Genomic DNA, 21,032 nt, shown 5'->3' on the forward strand with positions numbered 1-21,032 from the left:
AGGTATAATATGAAGGACAGAGATTTTTGTTGTTACTCAGTCATGTCTGACTCCTTGTGACCTCATTTAGGGTTTTCTTGGTATAAAGATACTGGAGTAGTTTTGTTAATTCCTTATCCAGTTAATTTTACAGATAAGGAAACTGAGGAAAACAGGGTTCAGGGACATCATCAACCCCATGGAATGAAATTTCTGACTCTATCAAAGCATACATTCTCCAATGTACAGTACTAATATTCATGAATATTCAAAGAGTTAAAGGAAAATCTCCAACACTCTGTTCTTCGTGACTGCAGGCCTGGCACTGTATCCACTTTGCCACCAAACTGTTCTGGGGAGGGGAGAAAGATAAATTCAATGGCCTCTAAGGTCCCTTTAAAGTCTAATTATATGATTCTTTGAAGGACACCTTAATATAAAGGTAATGCAAAACCTAAATATATACAACTATACTGCTGGTTTCTAGAATTATTTATTTTATTATTATTATTCTTTTAAAAAAGAAAAAAAAACTTGTAACTACAGCTATAATTCTTGGTTTTCATCTACAATTTCCATGTTAAATTTAAATAATATTAACTTCAATAAATATCCAAAAAGTTGTGTAATATAGTAAGCAGTCTAAGCATTTAATTATGATTTCATATATCATCAGCTTCAATAACAGTGATCAGAGTCTACAAATAGTTATTGTATCTTTAAGAGAGAATGGAAAAATAACATTTTACTGTTATTCTCTAAAGAGTGGATGAGAAGACAAAAGTTTAGATACTATTAGCTGTGATGGCTTATAAGAAGCTACAAGAAATAAATTAGCACTTATTATACTTTACCGATGATTGTTCTTACAACTGATACATCATTGACAATTATGTTTAAAATTACTTGTAATGAAACAGTGGGTATAATGGGTAGAGTACCAGCCCTAAAGTCGCCAGGACCTCAGTTCAAATCCAGCCTCAGATATTTGATACTTATTAGCTATGTGACCCTGGGCAAGTCACTTAATCCCGATTACCTCACAAATAAATAAATAAAATTACTTGTAACACTCTGAATAACAGTACAGCTAGTAATTTGATGTTTATTTAAGCCTAGGAGATTAAAAGATTTTATGTACATACATATGCATAAGCTTCAATAGTTTAAAACTGCACTAAGGCACAAATATCTGTTGCCTCTATAATTCTGATCTGCTCCCCCCTCCTTCTATTGATTCTCATTCTCTTCTTTTGTCTCCTTCCCTTTTTATCTTTCCCTCCCTCACTCTCCTTTTTCTTTTCCTTTCCCTTTTCCTCTTTCTCCCTCCCTTTCTGTCTGTCTGTCTCTCTTCCCCTCTCTCTTTCTCTTCTCTCCATCTTCTTTCTCCTCTCTCTCCCCATCTCCCTCTTTTTTGCCCTTTCTCTCTTTGTTTCTCTTTCTCTTTTCCCCTTCTACCCCTCCCTCTCAAAAGTCTTGCGTCTTTAAGCTATTTAATCTATTAAAGCTGAAAACTAAACTAAGACATCTGAGATATCCTTTATAATATGTGCATATGCATACATATATATGTAATATATATATATATATACATACACACATAAGTGTGTGTTGTGTGTATTTGAAATTTTAAAGCACTATGAAAATTTAAATATTAAAAAATTATTCTTCTTACCTAAAATTTGGCTTATGAAAATCAAAGGTCTGGATATTTTCTTTAGATGGCTGGGAGGAATTATCTTAGAAATTACTGAAGAAAATTCCATTTTCTCAGAATAATTCAAAAAGGCATAAAATTAAGATATCCTTATTTCCATTCCTAATTAAAGCCATTTTATTTCAATTCACTGACCTTATCCAGTGCCACTTGTACAACGGCTTCACTTTCCGTGTCTAAGGCTGATGTTGCCTCATCAAGCAGAAGGATCTTGGGATTCCGAACCAGAGCTCGGGCAATTGCTATTCTCTGCTTCTGACCTCCACTCAGCTGGGCTCCCCTTTCTCCAACCAAAGTATCAAATTTCTGTTTTACAGGGAAGAGAAATACACATCGGAGTAGCTCCGATATTCCTGACTACAACAGACATCTATATCTCTCCTCCATGTTCCAGATATACATTACCAAGAAGGAAAGTCATTATCAGGTAAAGCAGGTTAAATGGCATATAGTCCAATGAAATACACAAACATACACACACAAACAAAGTGTACACAATACACTCACATATGTATACATGTGTGCACAAAATATACATGCAACACATACACATACACTTCTGAAGACAAAATGGCAAAGGATCACTGAAATGAGAGCAGTGCTTTGAGTACAGCTATGGGATTATGGGTCAAAAGTCACCAGAGCCAACCTACCCTTTCTATTCTTGCTAAGTAAACCTATAGTAATTGCTAACTTTTAGGAACATTTAATTGAAAGATGGGAAAGTAGCTTTCTGCTTCAATCTGAATATCAGGTGAGCCTTCGAGAGTTACCATCAAAGGGGAAGGCAAAGTGGTCAAAATGTCAGATTTGACTTGTTGAGGGATTCTTGCTGTATCAATGCAACTGCGGGGCTGACTAACAAAGGAGCACAAAGAGGTCACATTAGTCTGTACTTTCATATAAGAAGAGCTGTAACCACATGAGTAAGGAAGACATCAAAGGCTAGAATAAGTGGAGAACCAACAGATAAAAGTGTATCAGAGAAAGTAATCTAAAGGGTAACACCAGCAGATTTGTGTGGAATCAGCAGCTCTGGAGACAGAGAACTCTTCTACCGGACCTGAAAGTGAGAAGCCTGAATGTCTTGGATTATATATCTTTGTTTCCTCTCCTACCTCTAACATGGGGTGCAGAACGACTGGGACTATATATGTATGGTGGTATTTTCCTTGCTCTCTGTTTTTAACTAAATACTTTGTGCTTTGAATTCACATGTCCTGTGATTTGATTTTTTTTAAGCAAGCATATGAGATTGAGGCTTATGAGTTTCAGTTTTGGAAAGCTACTGAGCAAAGAACACCTTGAATTTGGGTGGGGAAGAGGGAGAAATGTAACTTTCAGGGGCTCATATTAAAGCGCTTACATCTAGGATGGAAATTTCTTACATGAGGAAGTTTCATGATAAAGTCATAGGCATTGGCTTCCTTGACAGCTTTTTCAATCTCTTCCATGGTGACATCTTCACGGCCATAGCGAATGTTTTCAGCAATTGTAGTTGCAAAGAGTACTGGTTCTTGACTCACAACTCCAGTAATTTCCCGCAGATATCTTACGTTTAGGGTTCGAATATCCTGTCCATCAATGGTGACCTGCAAAAGAGGTGAATTTCACTTTCACGCATCTATCTAAGTCAAAAAGATTCATGTCAAGCTAATACTAAGGAATTATATCATAAAATTAAAAGTTTGATAAAAGTCAATTCTCTTGAGAGCAACTGCTTTTTCTCAGGCACCTCAGTTATCTTTGATTTTCCATCTCTCTCAGCCTGCAGATCCAAACACCAAGTCTTGCCATTACAATTCCAAAATAATGTCCCCCTTCTCTAATTTTCTCTCTTTTCACGTTTGTTGCTGTTGTTGTTGCTCAGCCATGTCTTAATCTTCGAGATTCCTTTTGGGGTTTTCTTGGTAGAGATACTGGGAAAATTTGTCATTTTCTTCTCCAACTCATTTTACACATGAGGAAACTGAGACAAACAGGAAAAGTGACTTGCCAAAGGTAACACAGCTAGTAAGTGTCAGAGGCTACATTTGAATTCAGGTCTTCCTGATTCCAGGCGTAGCTCTCTATCCACTCTGCCACCTAGCTGGCCCCTTCTCACATGGGCACCACCCTAATCAAGGACTTAATTATCTCTTGTCTAGAAAATTTTGATAGCTTCCTAATTGGTTGTTCCCATCCTCCTTCCTCTATAATCCATCCTTTTTATAAGTTGCTAAAATTAAAGTAGTTAAAGACACTCCTGCACTCAAATATCTTGAGTGGCTCCCTTTTCTTAAAGGAGAATAAAACTCTTCAATATAACACTTAAACTTGACAATCTGACTTGCAATTTAATTTCCAGTCATATTTTAGACTGTTCTTCACATCGTTAATATTCCAGCTAAAACTGAACTGCTTACTGTATCCCAAATTTAGCCATCTATAATTTTTCTTTGGTGAATCTGTATCATTCATTTCCCACATCTAGAATATACTCCTTCCTCATCTCTGACAGTGTCTTTATCTTTTTTTTAAAGGTTCAGCTTGGGTAGGTATCACATCCAATAATTATATATACCTTTCCCGATTCACCTTTTTCACAAATTTCATTTTAAAAAATCTCAGCTGTGTGTATTTTATATCCAACTAGTAGGATTGTTGTTGTTCGTCCTTTGTTTGCAAAGAGGACCAATAAAATTACAATAGATGATGTTTTGACTCATGAGTGAGCTGAATTTAAGTGAGTCAGAGATACACAAATTTGTTGGATTCAGTCATCCAAAGTCATTGAAATGCAGTGGTAAGCCAAAAGTTAAGGCAATCAGTGGTGACTTGGGATGCTTCTTCTTCTTCTTCTTTTTTTTGCTGAGGCAATTGGGGTTAAAAGTGACTTGCCCAGGGTCACACAGCTAGGAACTATTAAGTGTCTGAGACCAGATTTGAACTTGGGTCCTCCTGACTTCAGGACTGGTACTCTAACCATTGCACCACTTAGCTGCCTCCTATGACCAACTATTAAGTGCTCATCCATCCATTCTGCCAGGGAGAAGTCTTTCCATGGTTAGGTAGAGTACTCTTAATTCAATGCCAGGTTTGAGATCTCTTGGCTATCCTCAATCTGATTAAGTCTCTCTGTTATGATAAGGTGCCAGTTCCTTGATCATCCCATATTCTCCATATGCTTGAAAGTCCAGTTACCAAGTACAGAGTACATGCTTACCAGTTACCAAGTACAGAGTACAGGTGCTTTAAAATATTGGTGGAACTGACTCTTACCATGCCTTCTGTGGGATCATATAATCTCTGTATCAATTGAATAGTTGTACTTTTTCCACAGCCACTGTTTCCAACCAAGGCTACTGTTTGTCCACTGTAAACCTTGAGATTGAGGCCCTTCAAAATCTGTACAGACAGGTAAGAAAAAGATAATCGGTATTAATGCAATTTAGAAATAGAGAGTTTACCAAAACTTGATTAGAATTTAGAAGTTTTCTGTTCAAAATTATGCTTCAACTTAAGCATTCCATTTGAACTTATTTTTATTAAATATTTCTTAGGCAAAATGACAAAATAAATTAACATAGGATCTTGACAACAATTCTTCTTCTAAAACACAACTTATCAATTTAATTTGTGCATCTATTTTACAGAAACAAAAAAGCCCATCAATTTATTACCAATATTCTATTAGTCTTGTTTGGCTGTCAGACATTGTACACAACAATCCTTGAAAACTGAAGATAATTATCTCGCAGTAGCAATTGACTATATAGTACTACTATAGTATAGTATAGTATAGTATACTAGACTATATAACTACTAGTAGTAATTATATATATCAATCTGTGTGCACTTTCCAGAGAAGTACAAGGAAAGTGCACACAGATTGAAATATATAACCAATGAGGAAATTCAAAAAAGAATAGGAATAAAAGGTATTATCAGAACAATGTATGACAGGAAGAAAAGATTGGTTAATCCCAAGTTAAAAAGGCAAAGGATTACAGTCAAATGGCCCAAGAAATCCATTAATATCTCTCTTTGTTAGAAGAAAGCAAGAAATGCTTCAGAGAACTTATGGGAGGATATACACAAGAGATAGATAGGGCAAGGACTCGTGAGTGATGATCTGCATCACAGAAGAGAAAATGCAAAATGATGAGACTATAGATCCATTTGAGAATTTTGAGTCACTCACCTTGACCTCTTTCCGAGATGGGTAAGTGAAATGAACATTTTTGAACTCTAAGTTTCCTTTAATATTATCTGGTTTATGGCCATTCATCGAATAGCTGTCAATAGTTGGATTCTAAATAAAATAAAACATGAAAAAATGAGAATGCTTCTGCCAAAAATTAAATTTTTTCCCCCAAGAAATGTAAGACAATATCTTAATGAACCTCCCTGCCCAAAAAAGGAGTGGACAACATAATTCTAGTAACATTATCAGATACAGTTACCATATGTGGCAGAGAAACACAGTGTTGCCTAATAGGGTGTTGAGTTAATTCAAAAAGATTCAGCCCTATATCTCACTGGTAACAATTAATACAAATGAAGTACCAAGAAATAAAATACACAAGTCATGTATAAAAGTGTGAATGCCATGTGATGGAAAAACATCTTGTAATTGATCCAGCTCAAGAATAATTGGACGCTGCTCAGAACATGTTACGTACCGAAAAAGCACTTAAAGCTATATGTGACCGTATAAATAAATTGGAAAACAGTCATGAGAGCATCCTGAACCAATGGCTATGGAAGTGATATCTGAAGAATGCCATGTGACAATGGACAACCTTATGTGAGTCTACAAGGATAAAACTTTTATATGGATTACAATAAAGCAATTTAGGGAGGAGTGGTAGTGACCACTCTTGTTATTATGTTCCCATAATAATAAAATTACAGATCCTTGAAATATGGATGTATAGCCTCAGGCAGCTAGACAACAATTGGGCTGGCTGGAGTCAGGAAGAACTCTTTATGAATTCAAATCCAGTCTCAGATACATATTAGCTGTGTGACGTGTGCAAGTCACTTAATCTATTTGCTTCATTTGCTCATATGCTGCAAGCCTAGCCACTATTAACATGTGCCAGTAGGACCACATACACTTGCATGCCTGTAAACAATCAAACTGCCTGACTTTAATTAAAAAAAAATAATAACCTTGTGTTTATATATTTTTCTTTTTAAATCTTATATTCATTAATATTACTTGGTTTTTATATCACTCTTATTGTCTTCCTCATTACAGCTAGATATTTCTTATAACAAAGTTTTAAAACTAGAAAGACGAAGAGGCAGTTCAGGAAAACTAAGCAACACATCAGCCATGTCTGACAATATATATGCAGGATACCTCTATTCTACTCTACTCCTTTGCACATTTAGCTTGTGTCATAGATGATTATCTCCTTTGCACATTTATGTTCTCATATTCTTACTTAGCCCCTTGGTACCCTCACATCTACAAATTTGGATTTTTATATATTGGATCATATTAAGAGAATGTTAACATATCTACTTTAAAATAAGGATGAAGAAAAAAATTTGAGAGAGATATTCTCAACTGGGAAGAGTGTGTGTGTGTGTGTGTGCGTGCGTATGTGTGTGTGTGTGTGTGTGTTACACATGTATGTGATATGTATGCATATATTAAAGACTTACATTATCAATTATCCTGAAGATTTCACAGGCTGCACCTCTTGCATTAGCAAAAGCTGCAATGTTTGGTGATGCTTGTCCAATACTGTAAGCTCCCATTAATATTGAAAAAAAGACCTGGTAAATGGAAAGAAAATTATATGAGGTTCTTTAGTGTTTTTTTTTAAAGAACTATAATCCTTTTTATTGAGCAATTTCACATTTCTTTACATAGTTATTTATTTTATCTTTAACATTTAATTTTTACTTTATTTTTTCTCAATTACAAGTAAACACAATTTTGTAGCACTTAAAAAATACTGGGTTCCATATTGTCTCCCTCCTTCTTGAGAAGGCAAACAATTTGAAATAGATTATGCATGTGTACCCATGCAAAACATTTCCATGTTAGCTGTTACAAAAGAAAATGCTGACCCAAAAACTCAAAAACACCAAGAATAATAAAGTTAAAAGAAAAAAAATGCTTGAATTTGCATTTGGATTCCATCAGTTCTTTTTCTAGAGTCCTTCAAAATTGTCTTGAAGAAGACAAGCTCTACACATACTATGTTCCCTTCATGTTTACCTTCTATATGTTACTCTTCTCACGAAATGCCTTTGCTTTTAACTAATTGTTTCTTCTGAATAGTAAGGATCAAAATGGTGGTAGGGTTAATAAATCATGGCTTTGTTTATACAGACCCAGAAAGTACTTCAAATGAGACACAGAAAGCACTTTGAATCTGGGTTAGCCTGTCTCTGGGGAACTGCCTATTGAATTAGGGAGCCAAGCAGCACTATATTAGTTGCTTCCAGGGTCCCTTAACATGAATTGGTTTGGTAAGGTACTCCCTATTTTTTCTGTCTTCTTAGGGAATAAATCCAAGGTTGCATCCCCTTGCTAAATTTTCTATCTAATGTTTTCTATCTAACATACCTACCCAAGGCTATTTTTCCCCTGATAGTCTATGATATGCTTCTTATTGCCAAGGACTTTATAATTCAATTTAGAAGAGTCTTCCTCCTCCCCTGCTTGTGGGTTGATATGAAATTGAAATAAGGTAAAAAAGAAGCAGAAGAAAGGAAGATGAAGAAAAAGAAAAAGAGGAAAAAAGAAAAGGTGAATGGGGAGGAGGAAAAGAGGAGGAGAATGAGAAAAGAGAAGAGGAGGAGGAGAAGAAAGGAGAATAGAAGAAGAAGGAAAAGGAAGAGGAGAGGAAAAAAGAGGAATGGAGAAGAAATGATGATTTTGACTAGTTGAGGAGACTGGAAGGTCATATTATACAATGGGTTATCAATATAAATATTCAAAGCCATGAGGAAGGTAATGGTATAGAGGGAAAAAACCATAATCAAAGTACTGAAAGCTTTGAAAAAGTTGGTAGGATGAACTGAAAAACAGTTGATGGAAGAATCGAAGATGGGGAGTTAGGTATTAAATTTACTTTAAACACTACCTTGTACATTGTTGGAACTCAGTAAATGTTTATGAACTAGATTTCAAATTATAAACCTATCTCCCTATTTCTTGATGGAGAAACACTGGGTCATAAACATCATTTGGATGCTTATTTTCAACTAAAAACATTAACTACAGTGGAGTTAACTGGTTTTCAGATAGTGGAATTCTAGTTAATTGGCAGCCCTGAAGAAAGAATGCTGAAATACATTTTCTTAAAAAATGCATTTGGATTTAGCCCCTTCTCCTCATTCTTATTACTCTCCCCAGTCATTTTTTCAACTTTAAACAATCTGGATCTGTATAATAAAAAAAAACTAAAACATTTATATTTCTTATAGACAGAGTATAAATCATGTTTACATTCGTAAAGCATCATTTTAAATTATATTCTCTCTAAGATAAATTATAACATATCTTGGAAGATTATTCCCCTCCTTTAAAAATAATATTTTGAAAAGATGTACATACTTCCCCTCCCACCAAAACAATCCTTCCCTTTCTAATATGCTTAGAAATGACTAAGATATTTCCCATTACTGTCTTCATTTCTTTTTGCTTCAAGCTAGATAATTAGAGAAAAAAGATGCTCTCTTAAATGGAAACATAATCATCTATGACATAGGCTATTTTTACAGGCTGGATAAATTTAGAATGATATTTGAAGGGAAAGTAGTAACAGCACTCAACTGGACTGAACTCTCTGTGAGAGGAGTAAGACTTAGAACATATGTTACATAAAATTTAAAAATTTGCTTTTCCACTGTTTTTGAGATCAGCAAACAACGTTATGCCAATGTCTGAAAAATTTCCTAAGGTAAGCTGAGTTACCTATATCTTTCATTAAGTTTTTGGCAGGTATATGCACCATCTACTTTGAGACGTGACAAGAACAAACTAGGAGACGAGGTAACAAGCTAAAACATCTAGCTGTATCTTCTTGGCTACATCATCTCACCTCTTTCTGACTCAGTTACTTTATCTGTAAAAATGGGAATATTAAATTTCTTAGCCAAAAGATCTCTAAGGTCCTTTTGAGCACTTAAGAAATCACATGTGCAGACCAAAAATTTCTATTTAAATCTTAAATAAATGTTCAAAATGTTTTTTTTTTTTTTAACTTATCGAAACTGGAAATAGTTTTAGAAATGTTAGCTCCACTCACATGACATAAAAAATAAATTAAGGACATTAGGGCTATGGCTATTAATAATGTTATTAAAAGGAAAAAAGAGCAGTTCATAAAACATTCCTACTTTTACTTGTAACAACAAAAACCTGAGCATTTCTAAGTAATGGAAAAATGCCTTAAATGAGGTATAACAAGTGAGTGTAATATTGATATCATGAAAGATAACAAACATGAAAATTAAAACAAAGCAAAGACAGATTGATATGAAATTATGAAGAACAAAGAAGTGAAAGGAGCACAAACGCTGACATCGATTATACAAACAGCCAAAAAAAGTCCGTTAAGTACATAGCTGGAATTGAAATCTGAAGAGTACAAACAAAAGAAATCATTGTTGATTTTAAATTTTAGCAACTTAAACACAATGACCCACAATGTAAGCAGTTAATAGTTAATTGGTTTATGTATTTTGTATATATATTTCAGTTGAGTTTCTTATTAAGTTTAAAAAATTTAAATCTAATTTTTGGGCATTAGCCGGTGTATGAATTTGTTTTGCTTTACAATACATATTTGTTACAAGGGATTTTCTTTTTCCTGATAGGCCAGGTGGGAGAAAAAATAAATGATTGTTAATTTTAAAAGTAAAAGAAAAGTTAACTTAAAAATTCTTCCTTAGATGATTAAATGATTTACTTAAGCAATCAATTGAAAGATGAAGATTATAGATTATATTGTCAAAGGATCTTAGATTTCAAGGTAGAAAGAATCTCAGAGGCCATCTTAACTACCCTCATTTTACCCATGAACCAATGGGGACCCAGGGAGAGTCCTTAATAATTTCTTGAGCAAATATTAAGCAAACACACTTACAGTGAGTACTTGTCCAATACTGTATTCTTTGGAGAGGATCAAAGAGGTCCCATACCAGAATGCCAGTGCATATGAGGCATATATCAGTAAGAAGGCAATTCCCATTGAAATGTTGGCTGTAATAGCTTTCTTTATCCCAATATTTTTAGCTTCTTCTAAATTTCTGTTGTATCTATGAAGACAGCAGCAATTAAAAAATATCCACACTCTCATGAGCAATATCAGTGCAAGGTCAGCGAGGTCCTAAAAATGCACAATGCCACCCAAATATCCCCCATCAATACAAGATTTAATAACTTAATAAATTCAATTAATAAATTTTTGCCTCTATTCTCACTGAAGCATAAATTTTTATCCTTACAAAAAGGGTGAGTCCTGATGTCAAAAAACATAACTTCTGTAACTTTATATTTTCAATTTTAAAAGAGCACTTGATTCACTTTGATTTGAAAACACCAAGTAGAAAGTGCCCATGAGATCTAGTAGGAAGAAAATGAAAGCTTATCACAACATCTACTCAAATGGCATTTTTAGAAATAGTAGACAGTTTATACCAAATATTCATCCATGACCTTCTTGACTTTTATAAGTACTATAATATATTCTTTCTTTTTAGCTTCTTTTGCTTTTTTCTTACCCACTCATGTCAAGTTAATTGCTTTTATAACTTTCTAATACTAATTCTATACCTTCTGGCTTCAGATAGTGCCTATCTGTGTGACCCTGGGCAAGTCACATAATCCAGTTTACCTCAATTTCCTCATCTGTAAAATGAGCTGGAGAAGGAAATGGCAAACTACTCAAGCATCTCAGCCAAAAAACAAAACAAAACAAATGGGGTCAGGCATGGCTCTCTTCAACAATGCGATGATTCAAATCAGCTCCAATTGTTTAGTAATGAAGACAGGCAGCTATTCCTAGTGAAAGAACTATGGGAAATGACTACCACATAGCATTTCCACTCTTTTTGTTATTTGCTTGAATTTTTGTTTTCCTTCTCAGGCTATTTTTACCTTCTTGCTAAATCTGATTTTTCTTGTGCAGCAAGATAACTGCATAAATATGTATACATATATAGTGTTTAACATATACTTTAACATATCTAATATGTATTGGACTGTATCCCATCTAGGGGTGGGGATAGGGATAAGGAGAGGCATATTTGGAACAAAAGGTTTTGCAAGGGTCAATGTTGAAAAATTAGCCATGCATATGTTTTGTAAATAAAAAGCTATTATTAAAAAAACAAACAAACAAACAAATGGGATCAGGAAGAGTCCGATGTGAATGAAAAATGACAGAACTGAAATATATATTTATATGAGAACTACACAAGTGTCGAATTAAAGTTTCTATCAACACAATTCATGACTGGATTTGAGAACTAAACAAAATTCTTTAATACTAACAATACCCAGCATTTATATGGCATTTTAAAGCTTGTAAAGTGTTTCATAAAAATATTATTTTATCTTTACCACAACTCTGGCAGATAGGTGTTATTATGTGTCCCATTTCACAGATAAAAAATTGAGGCTAAGAAAGGGTAACTTACTTCCCAAGTACCACAAGGCCAGTAAGTATCTGAGTTAAAAAAAAAAAAAAAACAACTCTATATACAAAATCAATTCTTATTTCACCAAAAAAAAAATATTCTTTGCAGTTCTGGTACTACCTTTATGACAAATATGAATTATGTTAAAAGACATATCTAAGTTAGTACTTCAATAATTTTGAAGCTCAGGGTATCTAAGAGCTCATGAAGATCAATGAAAATTAAAGCCCACTCAGTGATTTTCTCTCTTCGAGTGACAACAAGCACAGTATTTTCCCCTCAAGATTAATCTTGTTCTCTCCTTCAGTGTTATAACTCTCAGGTTTATTAGCTTTTTTATTTGATCTGTTTGTGACAAGAGTTTAACTACTATGGATACAATTTATCCCATTGAATTCCAACTCTTCTTTCTACCTCCAATGCCAAACTGGTAGTTTCAATGCAGTAAAAGACACTATAAAATGAATACAATTGCTTTGCCATTTGAAGAATCCTTCCAAAATACAGAACTGGGTGGTACCAAGTGGAAAATTAAGTACCCTTGAAGTCTGAAGCTCTTATTTTAAATGGGGGCAGCTAAACTTTTTGGGACTTGGTTTCTTCATCTATAAATGGAAAAATAGGATTTGTAGATGGTTCTCAAAATCTCAAAGGCTCCTAGCACTTCTATCCTCAAGACCTTTTCAGCACATCCTCAAGATTAAATCCATTTTCAAAACAATACTAAGACAGTATTTGCTTATTAAAATACTCCTCCTGTTTCCAACTACCTATCTGTATTATGAGGCTGGATTTTCATGAAATGCTTCAACCAAAACAGCCTATCAAAATAGAAAACATCCAATGCAAAAGCAAATAGGAAAATCCAGCTGTCTGTTATTAAGCCTTACATTAAAGAGATTAACAAAAGCATGAAAACATCCCTCTCTTCTTTTTGGTTTGGGAAAATATGGTCACTTTTCATTAAAATGTTATTCATGTTAACATACAGTGAGTTTATTATTTTTACTTAAAATGAATTAAAATATAAAAATTTATCAGTATTTTAATCTGATAATTTGATAGGGTTATTTCCAAAAATTTAAATTTTTTTATTAGAATGAAAAGAGTTATGTTAAATCTCAAAGATCTGAAAGTTTCTTTTATGTGGAAATGATGCAGGAAAGATTCCAATCTTTGATTCTCAACCCCCCTAGCTAATGTAAATTACCCTTTGACTCACAAATCCTGGTCCCTTTGAATTCCAATAGAAGGTCCGGACCTGTCCCAGTCCCACCCAGATCTGAGCCAACTTTGGGGCTACACCCTAAAGCCCCTGGAGCTGTCTCCGACTTAAAAGGGCCACACTGGGAACCCCTCTTTGCAGAGATTCCAAACATGGTCGCCGTGTGAGGATCCTCTGTCCACTGGACCCTCTGTCCAGTGCCCTCCTTATCTCTACCTTCACCTATCTCCTAAACTCAGTAATAAACCTCTTTTATTAATCTAGCTCTCTGGGCCAATAAATGCTTTTATTGGGAATTCCGTGCCGCTACTACCGCCGTATCCTTGCGCCGAATCCAAGGGGGTTGCAGGGGAACTCTGTTTGACTCCCTGTACCCCAAACCCGCCACTAGACCTTAACTGAACCCTAATTTCATTTAGCTACCCCAAATGTAGACCTCAACATGTGGTCTACACCTCAACAGAAACAGGATGGACAAGATGCGATTTAGAATTTTTCTTTGTATTGAGTATTTTAAAAGCAAAATGATCTGTGTATTGTTAAACTTAAAAACACCTACTTGGATATGAAAGATAAAACTGTATTAATTGTGAACTTTCTAGGATGAATCTTTTACTGTGTTTCTTGAGAACTAGATTCATCTGAAGCTTTGATTGATGATAATTGCTGTAGGAGGGAATAAAATCTTTTGGGACTGCAAATCTGGAGTTTTGAATTCAGGTATGAGTGTCTGCATAGATCATCAAATTCCACCATCTGAAAAGAATATGACACAGGATACTGAGAAGAAGCTGTTACAAGTGGAAGGTGACATTTGGGAATGAATTGGGAGGACTATCTTGGTCTTAACTGAGATAGGATAGTTCTGACTCGATTTCCCAGTGGTTTTCTTTTAAATGAGAACCCACCTGATTATTCCTGACTCTGGTTTAAGGTGGAATGGTTAAAAATTAGGACAATTACCTGAAATAAAACTGCCTAAAATAAATCTTGTCCTAGATTTTTCCTCTTACAGGAAATGTCTGTGATCAGAGCAAGTAGTCAGTGAGACATAAAATACAAGTATGTAGATATTTTAATTTGCAGTCCAGCCCTGGAGCACTTTTTGGTTGCTGCTATTGTATCTTTTATCCCTTTTATTTCTTGGGGCTGGAGTTTCTTTATCTAAAGGCTTCCACTTTGCCTTTTGTTCTTTGAGAGAAAGCTGGGAATCTCATCAGACCCTGAGTAGGCTGTTTTTTTTTTTTTTTTTTTTTTTTTTTAGGACCCTAAAAATTAAACTAATCTGCCTAGAGCCTTTTACACTGTATGTCGATGGAAGGCGGGGCTAACTCTGGAACCCGAAATCTGGACCCCTGACTTACTTATCAAAGATCTATACTGTCTTCAGATGCATTTTTAAGGAAAGAGAAGTTTTGACACCCAAACAATTCCTCATTAAATATGCAGAGAAAATGAAATGAAGGGGAATTCACTCCAGGTGAAGGGAAGCAGGCTTATAGATCAACTCCTCATATAGCCGATTGTTTGCCCCTGACTATGGCAACTGTAATTCCCAGACTCCTGCATTCCCTCATGTAGCTCCCAGGCAAGTAAATTCTGAAAAAGGCCTGCACATGTGTCCCTAGAAGGGACTTCAACCTGCTTTGTTTTGTTAACACTTCTAAAACAAAACCAAACAAACAAAAGAAAAAACTTGGGTAAAACCTTCCCTTGTAAGGCTCTAGCATTTTTGTGGGAGAGATCACACCTACTCCTTTGAGGAAACAAAAGCAAGAATTTGGGAAAAACATTGCTTGGTATCAATCCTAGGAAAGCTGTTTGCATGAGAGGCATTTCTGATAGCCTCATTCTCCCCCCAGCCTTCTTGTGGGTGGGGTTCCTGGTTACTGTCTTAGTAACCTTTATTAAGTACTATATTATCTCTACTATTTATTACTCTATAAACTGTTTATTCTTTCTGTTTTTACTCATATTTAGTCCTTGCATTTTAATATATTTGTGAAAGTTGCTTCTTTCAGACTCTGAGCCATGGAGTTCCAACTACTTGGACCTGCTGCTGCGGTGAGCCCCCCTGCCTACAACTCGCCCTTCTCTCTTTTCAGTCCGGACCCCACTGAATGAGATGAGGTGAGATCTTTCAAGACAGTTGTGAAAATAGAGTAAGGCTTCATCTATTTCAGAGTTGGAGTAGGCCTTGGAGAAACTTGGAGCAAAGCAAAGGGAGAAACTCCTCGGTAAAATCCCGACCGGTCGGTGGAGGACATATCAGTCAAGTAATTTGTTGTGCAACAACCCAGAGGTAAGCCCCCTGTGAGTCCCTTGAGTCATAAATTCTGGAGGGGTCTCTGGAAAGGACCCTGTGAGGCCTGGAGTCTTAAACTCTGGGTCTCTGGACAGGATAGACTTGGCTAGGCCTTCTAGGGTGACTGGAGTCAATTGGCGACAATTGGTGTGTTTGGGCATTTTGGAATTTAGATTCCATCCAAATTCAATGGGTGTGGCCCAGTCCCAGCCAGCCCTGGCAGAGAGAAATGATCAGAAAATACCGGTAAATAGTCCCTTGGGAGATAAATTAAGTAATTGGACCAAACTGCCAAAATATATAAGGAAAAAGGAAAAAGATGATAAGGTATTGTTGTTTTGTCTGGTGTGACAAAAGATATTGGTGAAGGCACTATTGCAGACTGGGTGTGCCAAAGACTGAATTTGTACTTGAAAGAGAAGCAAAAGATTTGATCCATCAGCCCCTCCAAGGGCCCTAGGGGCCAGGAGGAGAACTTATGTCTATTTTGAATTCTCTCTTCTCATAAGAGGAAAGGGGACTAATTAGAAGTGCAGCTATGAAGGAGTGGGACAGGAGAAACCCTCCAGCTGCAAGAGTAGTTTAAGCTCACCAGAAATACCTTTAGCAGATCCCAATTGGGAGCACAATCACCCTATACATGGGGGAAGTATGTGGGATCGAGAGAGTGAAGATGGTGGCTTCTTTCCATTCCCTCCCACGTGTCCTGACCTGCAGTAGGGCCACGTGGGACCAAGGGAAAGAAACTGTTATTTGGTGAAATTCATTATTTTAAATATGATGGCGAAAGTGGTTTTTGATTATTGGGAATTTAAAGCAGCATTTGAGATTTTAAGTTAGAATATAGGTTATTAACACAAAATGTTAGTAGTTTACCTTAGGAGAGGTTGGGGTTGTATCTCCCTACTTAGATGGTATGTTGTTTTCTACAGGTATTGGGTAAGTTGTAACTGGGTTATGCCTTAAAAATTTGTTATCTCTGTTGGTCATGTATAGGTTTTATGACATTTGGTTCGGTTATTTGAGAACTTTGTTATCAATCTTTATACAGCAATTATACAGCAAATATACGAATTTAGTTTCCCACAAACTCCCCCTTTCTCAGCCAACAAATAATCCAACACAAGGCTGTTGTAAAACAGCCTCTCTGGTTTGAGTAACTTGGTCAGCCAAAAGATCTAGTGCCTCAGCCATAATCTCTACAACTGCTTGAAGCCTATTCTGTTCAACATATATACTGGGGTTCTATATCCCCAACTTCAATCTTGAGCCCAAGTGGCTGGCCCATGCTCTTTAACTATTCTCTCTGGAGTCTAGGCATCACCCCAATTATTTGCACCTCCAGTCTGAGTAATGGAGGTATCTAAACCCTATTTCCCTCTTCCCAAATCATCATACAACTGAATCCCTAAATATTGGTTTGCCTATTCAAGAAGAAAAAAAAATTCTGGCCTTATTAGTCCAATATAGCAAGTCTCTGTCTAATTAAAAGGTAGCCGAGTATAAGCAGTTAAGCCACAGATTCAATAATGACCTTTTAGAGCAGGTTGTTCCCTCGAAAACATGTCTGAACGATTCCTTTTAAAAGGGTAATATTGTTGGTCTCTCGTCCCTAGGGGACCTCTCCCTACAAAGGTGACAAACTGAAATTTCCTTAAACCTCACTCCTTCCTCCAACTACAATTGACAACTGGCCATTGACCTGTTAGGTTATAGGTATTCCAAAATGTGGGAAACAGAGTCCCATGTTTCCCAGGTGTCCCTGGGGTGACATTGTACCAAACCCATTGATGTCTAGAGAGGAAGTTTTCCAAATCCTTGCAGCCTCTCTCGTATCTCTTAGAGATAGAGAGAGACAAAAGAAGGCCTTTTATCAATCTGCAACAATTTGTAAAGAATTGTCCAAGAGCTTAGAGCTCCAACAATGACCCAAGGGCTCAGGTGTCCACTGCAAGATAAGGAAAGAAAAAGTATTTTACCTTGTCCAGAGTTAAGTCCACTCACATACAATATTTCCCAGCTTCAAACTATGCCCTGTCTGATTTAAGCAGTATTTCCCTTCCTATCTTCTGTCAATGGCCACTGATGTTTCTCTTCTAAGTTCCAGAAATCAGTCCCATTAAGGGACTGATCAATTACTAAGGATCCAGGCTGGGATGGGTACCCATGGCCACTGGCTCAATTGTTGGGATCCACCACAGATCCAACAAATTTGATAAGTTAAAGTTCTCCCTATATTCTGCATGAGCAGGAGGAACTGGTTCTCATCTCTGGAAGGTAAAGGTCTGGTTTCTATGGCTATCATGAGGAAATAGGCAAACCCAAAGCTCAGGGAAAGCCCCATGAGGGTTTCCCAAAGTAATTAATGTAAGAAAAGAAAAGTCATACAGTTACAATGCACTGGATTCAGAGTTTGTGTTCCCATTCAGTGGAGGTCCCCTCCTCAAATGTAATTGGAGGTCTCCCCATCTTCAACTGCCCACTCGGATAAAGGTGGAGCCACAGGTCCTTTTATTCTGGTGTGGTGTGTCCAGCCTCGTTCCTGGGTGCGAATGTCCGAGGTCAGTATCACCTAATAGGGTCCATCCCAGGACGGAGTCAGATTCTCATCCTTCCAGGAAGGGATCAATACCCAATCTCCAACCTGAATTCTATAAACAGGGAAATCTAGAGGAGGAGTCTGAGCTATTAACCCTTTTGTTGAAGTCCTTGTAAATGTCTTAGCAATGCCTTAACATATCTCTTAAGTAATAAATCCTTTGTCTCTAAGATAGGGTCCCAATTTCCCATAGGACCGGTCTGGAGAGGATGACCTTACAATAATTCATAAGGTGAAAGCCCAATTCTCTACATGGCTTGGTTTTGATTCTAACCACAGCAAGAGGAAGACATTTAGTCCAAGGTAGTTGGATCTCTAAAGGTAATTTAGTCAGTTGCTGTTTTATTTCTTGATTCATCCTTTCTACTTTCTCAGAAGAGGAGTGATTTCTAAGGCCCCAATCAGATTCTGCAATACTTGGGCAGAAAAATGTGTTCCCTGATCTGAGTCTACTCTCTCCACTATTCCATATCTGAGAATAATTTGTTCTAATAAGACCTTACTGTCTCAGCCTGAGGGGAATGCCTCCACTCATGAAGTCAGATGGTCCACTATGACCAGCAAGTATTTGAGGCGACCCACTGGTGGCAGCTTAGTGAAGTCCACCTGAATGCTTTAAGAATGGTCCGATTCCCGGAGCTCGTCCCCCTTTTGGGATCTGGTGTTGAGAAGATTTGTTAGTCCTTCAACAAACGAGACAGTCGTCCACCAGTTGTCGGGCTATAGTATATAGACCAGGGGAAACATACCTTGTCAGCACAGCATCACACAGGTTTTGGACATCCCAGTGACTGCCCTGGTGCAGTTGCTGAAGTATCTGCCTCATACTTGCTTTGGCCAGTACCTCTCTGCCATCAGGTAAGTTAAGAGCCATTGTCCTTCCAAGTTCCCAACTGCTCCGATTTCTCTTTTTCCTTTTGAGTAAAACTGGGAGAGGGTAAACTAGGGGGAAGTACAGGTATCAAGGCCATTATATGAGAATTCTCCTGGTCTCCAGCTCCCTTGGCCTTCTCATCTGCTAATCTATTTCCCCTTGCCTCAAAAGAATTTCCCATCTACCACTCTAGAAGATCCATCTATAGACCAATTTACTCCCCCAGGCATTGGGGATTCTTGTAAATCCTCTTACTTTTGTTTCAAAATCAGTTACCTCTAAACAACAATATTCCTCTCCAGGGGTGGTTCTGTTCCAGGGGACAAAAAGGAGGCAGGATTAAGATTATCAACATTCTGCAATCTGTGAGCCATCTCCCAGCCCTCTGATTTAATATTGTTCTTACTTGGTGTGGGACACTTACTATAACACTGCCTCCAAAGGTGAGCTTCCTACTCTCTTCTACCAGGAGAGTGTGGTAGCAGCTACTGCTTGTACACAGGTCAGCCATCCTTTGGCCACTGGATCTAATACTTTAGGAAGGAAAGCCACTGGTCAGGAGTAAAGGATCAGCAATGGAACATGGGCAACTGATCCTATAAGCCTCCTTCCCTTCACCTAGAGTGAATTCCCTTTCATTTCATTTTCTCTGCGTATTTAATGGGGAATTGTTTGGGTGTCAAAAGTTCTCTTTCCATATACCCCCCCCCCCCCCGCCCCCATGCAAAACATGAAAAATGCATCTGAAGAAAATATAGATCTTTGATAAATAAGTCAGGGGCCATTGGGGTTCCAGAGATAGCCCTGCCTTCCATTAACATACAGTGTTGATTGAAGTATTTACTTCCCAGGAAGTAAAAAGGTTAAAGATTAATAGCAGCAACCAAAGTCTGGGCCGCAAATTAAAATATCTATTTAAGGCAGTTTTACTTCAGGTAACTGTCCTTAAGTTTTAACCATTCCACCTTATGACCTATGCAGTCATATCTGAATTCAAAACTCCCAGTAAATATTAGCTGCAGTCCCAAAAAATGTTGTCTTCTATAGCAATTATCATTAATCAAGGCTTCACATGAATCTAGTTCTCAAGAATCACAGTAAAGGGTTCATCCTAGAAAGTTCACAGCTTATACAGCTTATCTTTCATATCCAAGTAGATGGTTCTAAGTTTAACATCACACAGATCATTTTGCCTTTAAAATACTCAAATACAAAGAAAAAAAATTATGTTGTCTATGCCGTTTCCACATAAAAGAAACTTTCAGATCTTTCAGATTTAACGTTAATACTCTCTTCATTCTAAAAAAAAAAGAATTAAAATTTTTGGAAATAGCCCTATCAAATTATCAGATCAGATTAAAATCCTGCTCTAGATTTTTTATCATCTTCCTTAAACAAAGAGACTATCATGAACGTAAATAAACATTAAATGATTTGCTTTAGACAGATGGGATCTTAGTATAAATAAATCACTTTCAGATAACTTACAGTTCCAACAAACTTCTTAGAGCAGCTATAGACTTGAAAAATAAAAATAAAACATTCAGTTATTAACACCATATAAATGTAGGCTGTTCCATTAAACAGTAGAAGCAATTGATATCCGAACCAGCAAGGTGTTGCAGCCACCACACTTAATGGAGAAGGGGGGTTAGATCATCTGACAAGGTCGCTCTCCAT

The 21,032-nt window shown here is 36.6% G+C and overlaps 2 protein-coding genes across 2 annotated transcripts in view; both read right to left on the reverse strand.

The window, feature by feature from the left end:
• LOC100917353 (ATP-dependent translocase ABCB1) overlaps positions 1–21,032 on the reverse strand; it is a 151,724-nt gene that overhangs the window by 34,930 nt on the left and 95,762 nt on the right.
• The window catches only part of LOC105750830 (ATP-dependent translocase ABCB1), a 64,378-nt gene that overhangs the window by 2,115 nt on the left and 41,231 nt on the right, over positions 1–21,032 (reverse strand). Inside the window, exons 7-12 of the mRNA XM_031938525.1 lie at positions 10,795–10,966; positions 7,355–7,468; positions 5,880–5,990; positions 4,958–5,083; positions 3,085–3,288; positions 1,832–2,002 (exon numbers count right to left, since the gene is read on the reverse strand). Coding sequence (XP_031794385.1) covers positions 1,832–2,002; positions 3,085–3,288; positions 4,958–5,083; positions 5,880–5,990; positions 7,355–7,468; positions 10,795–10,966 — 898 coding nt within the window. The remainder of the gene's footprint in view (positions 1–1,831; positions 2,003–3,084; positions 3,289–4,957; positions 5,084–5,879; positions 5,991–7,354; positions 7,469–10,794; positions 10,967–21,032) is intronic.

This window comes from Sarcophilus harrisii, chromosome 5 (genome assembly GCF_902635505.1).
Source record: "Sarcophilus harrisii chromosome 5, mSarHar1.11, whole genome shotgun sequence".
Taxonomy (NCBI): Eukaryota; Metazoa; Chordata; class Mammalia; order Dasyuromorphia; family Dasyuridae; genus Sarcophilus; species Sarcophilus harrisii.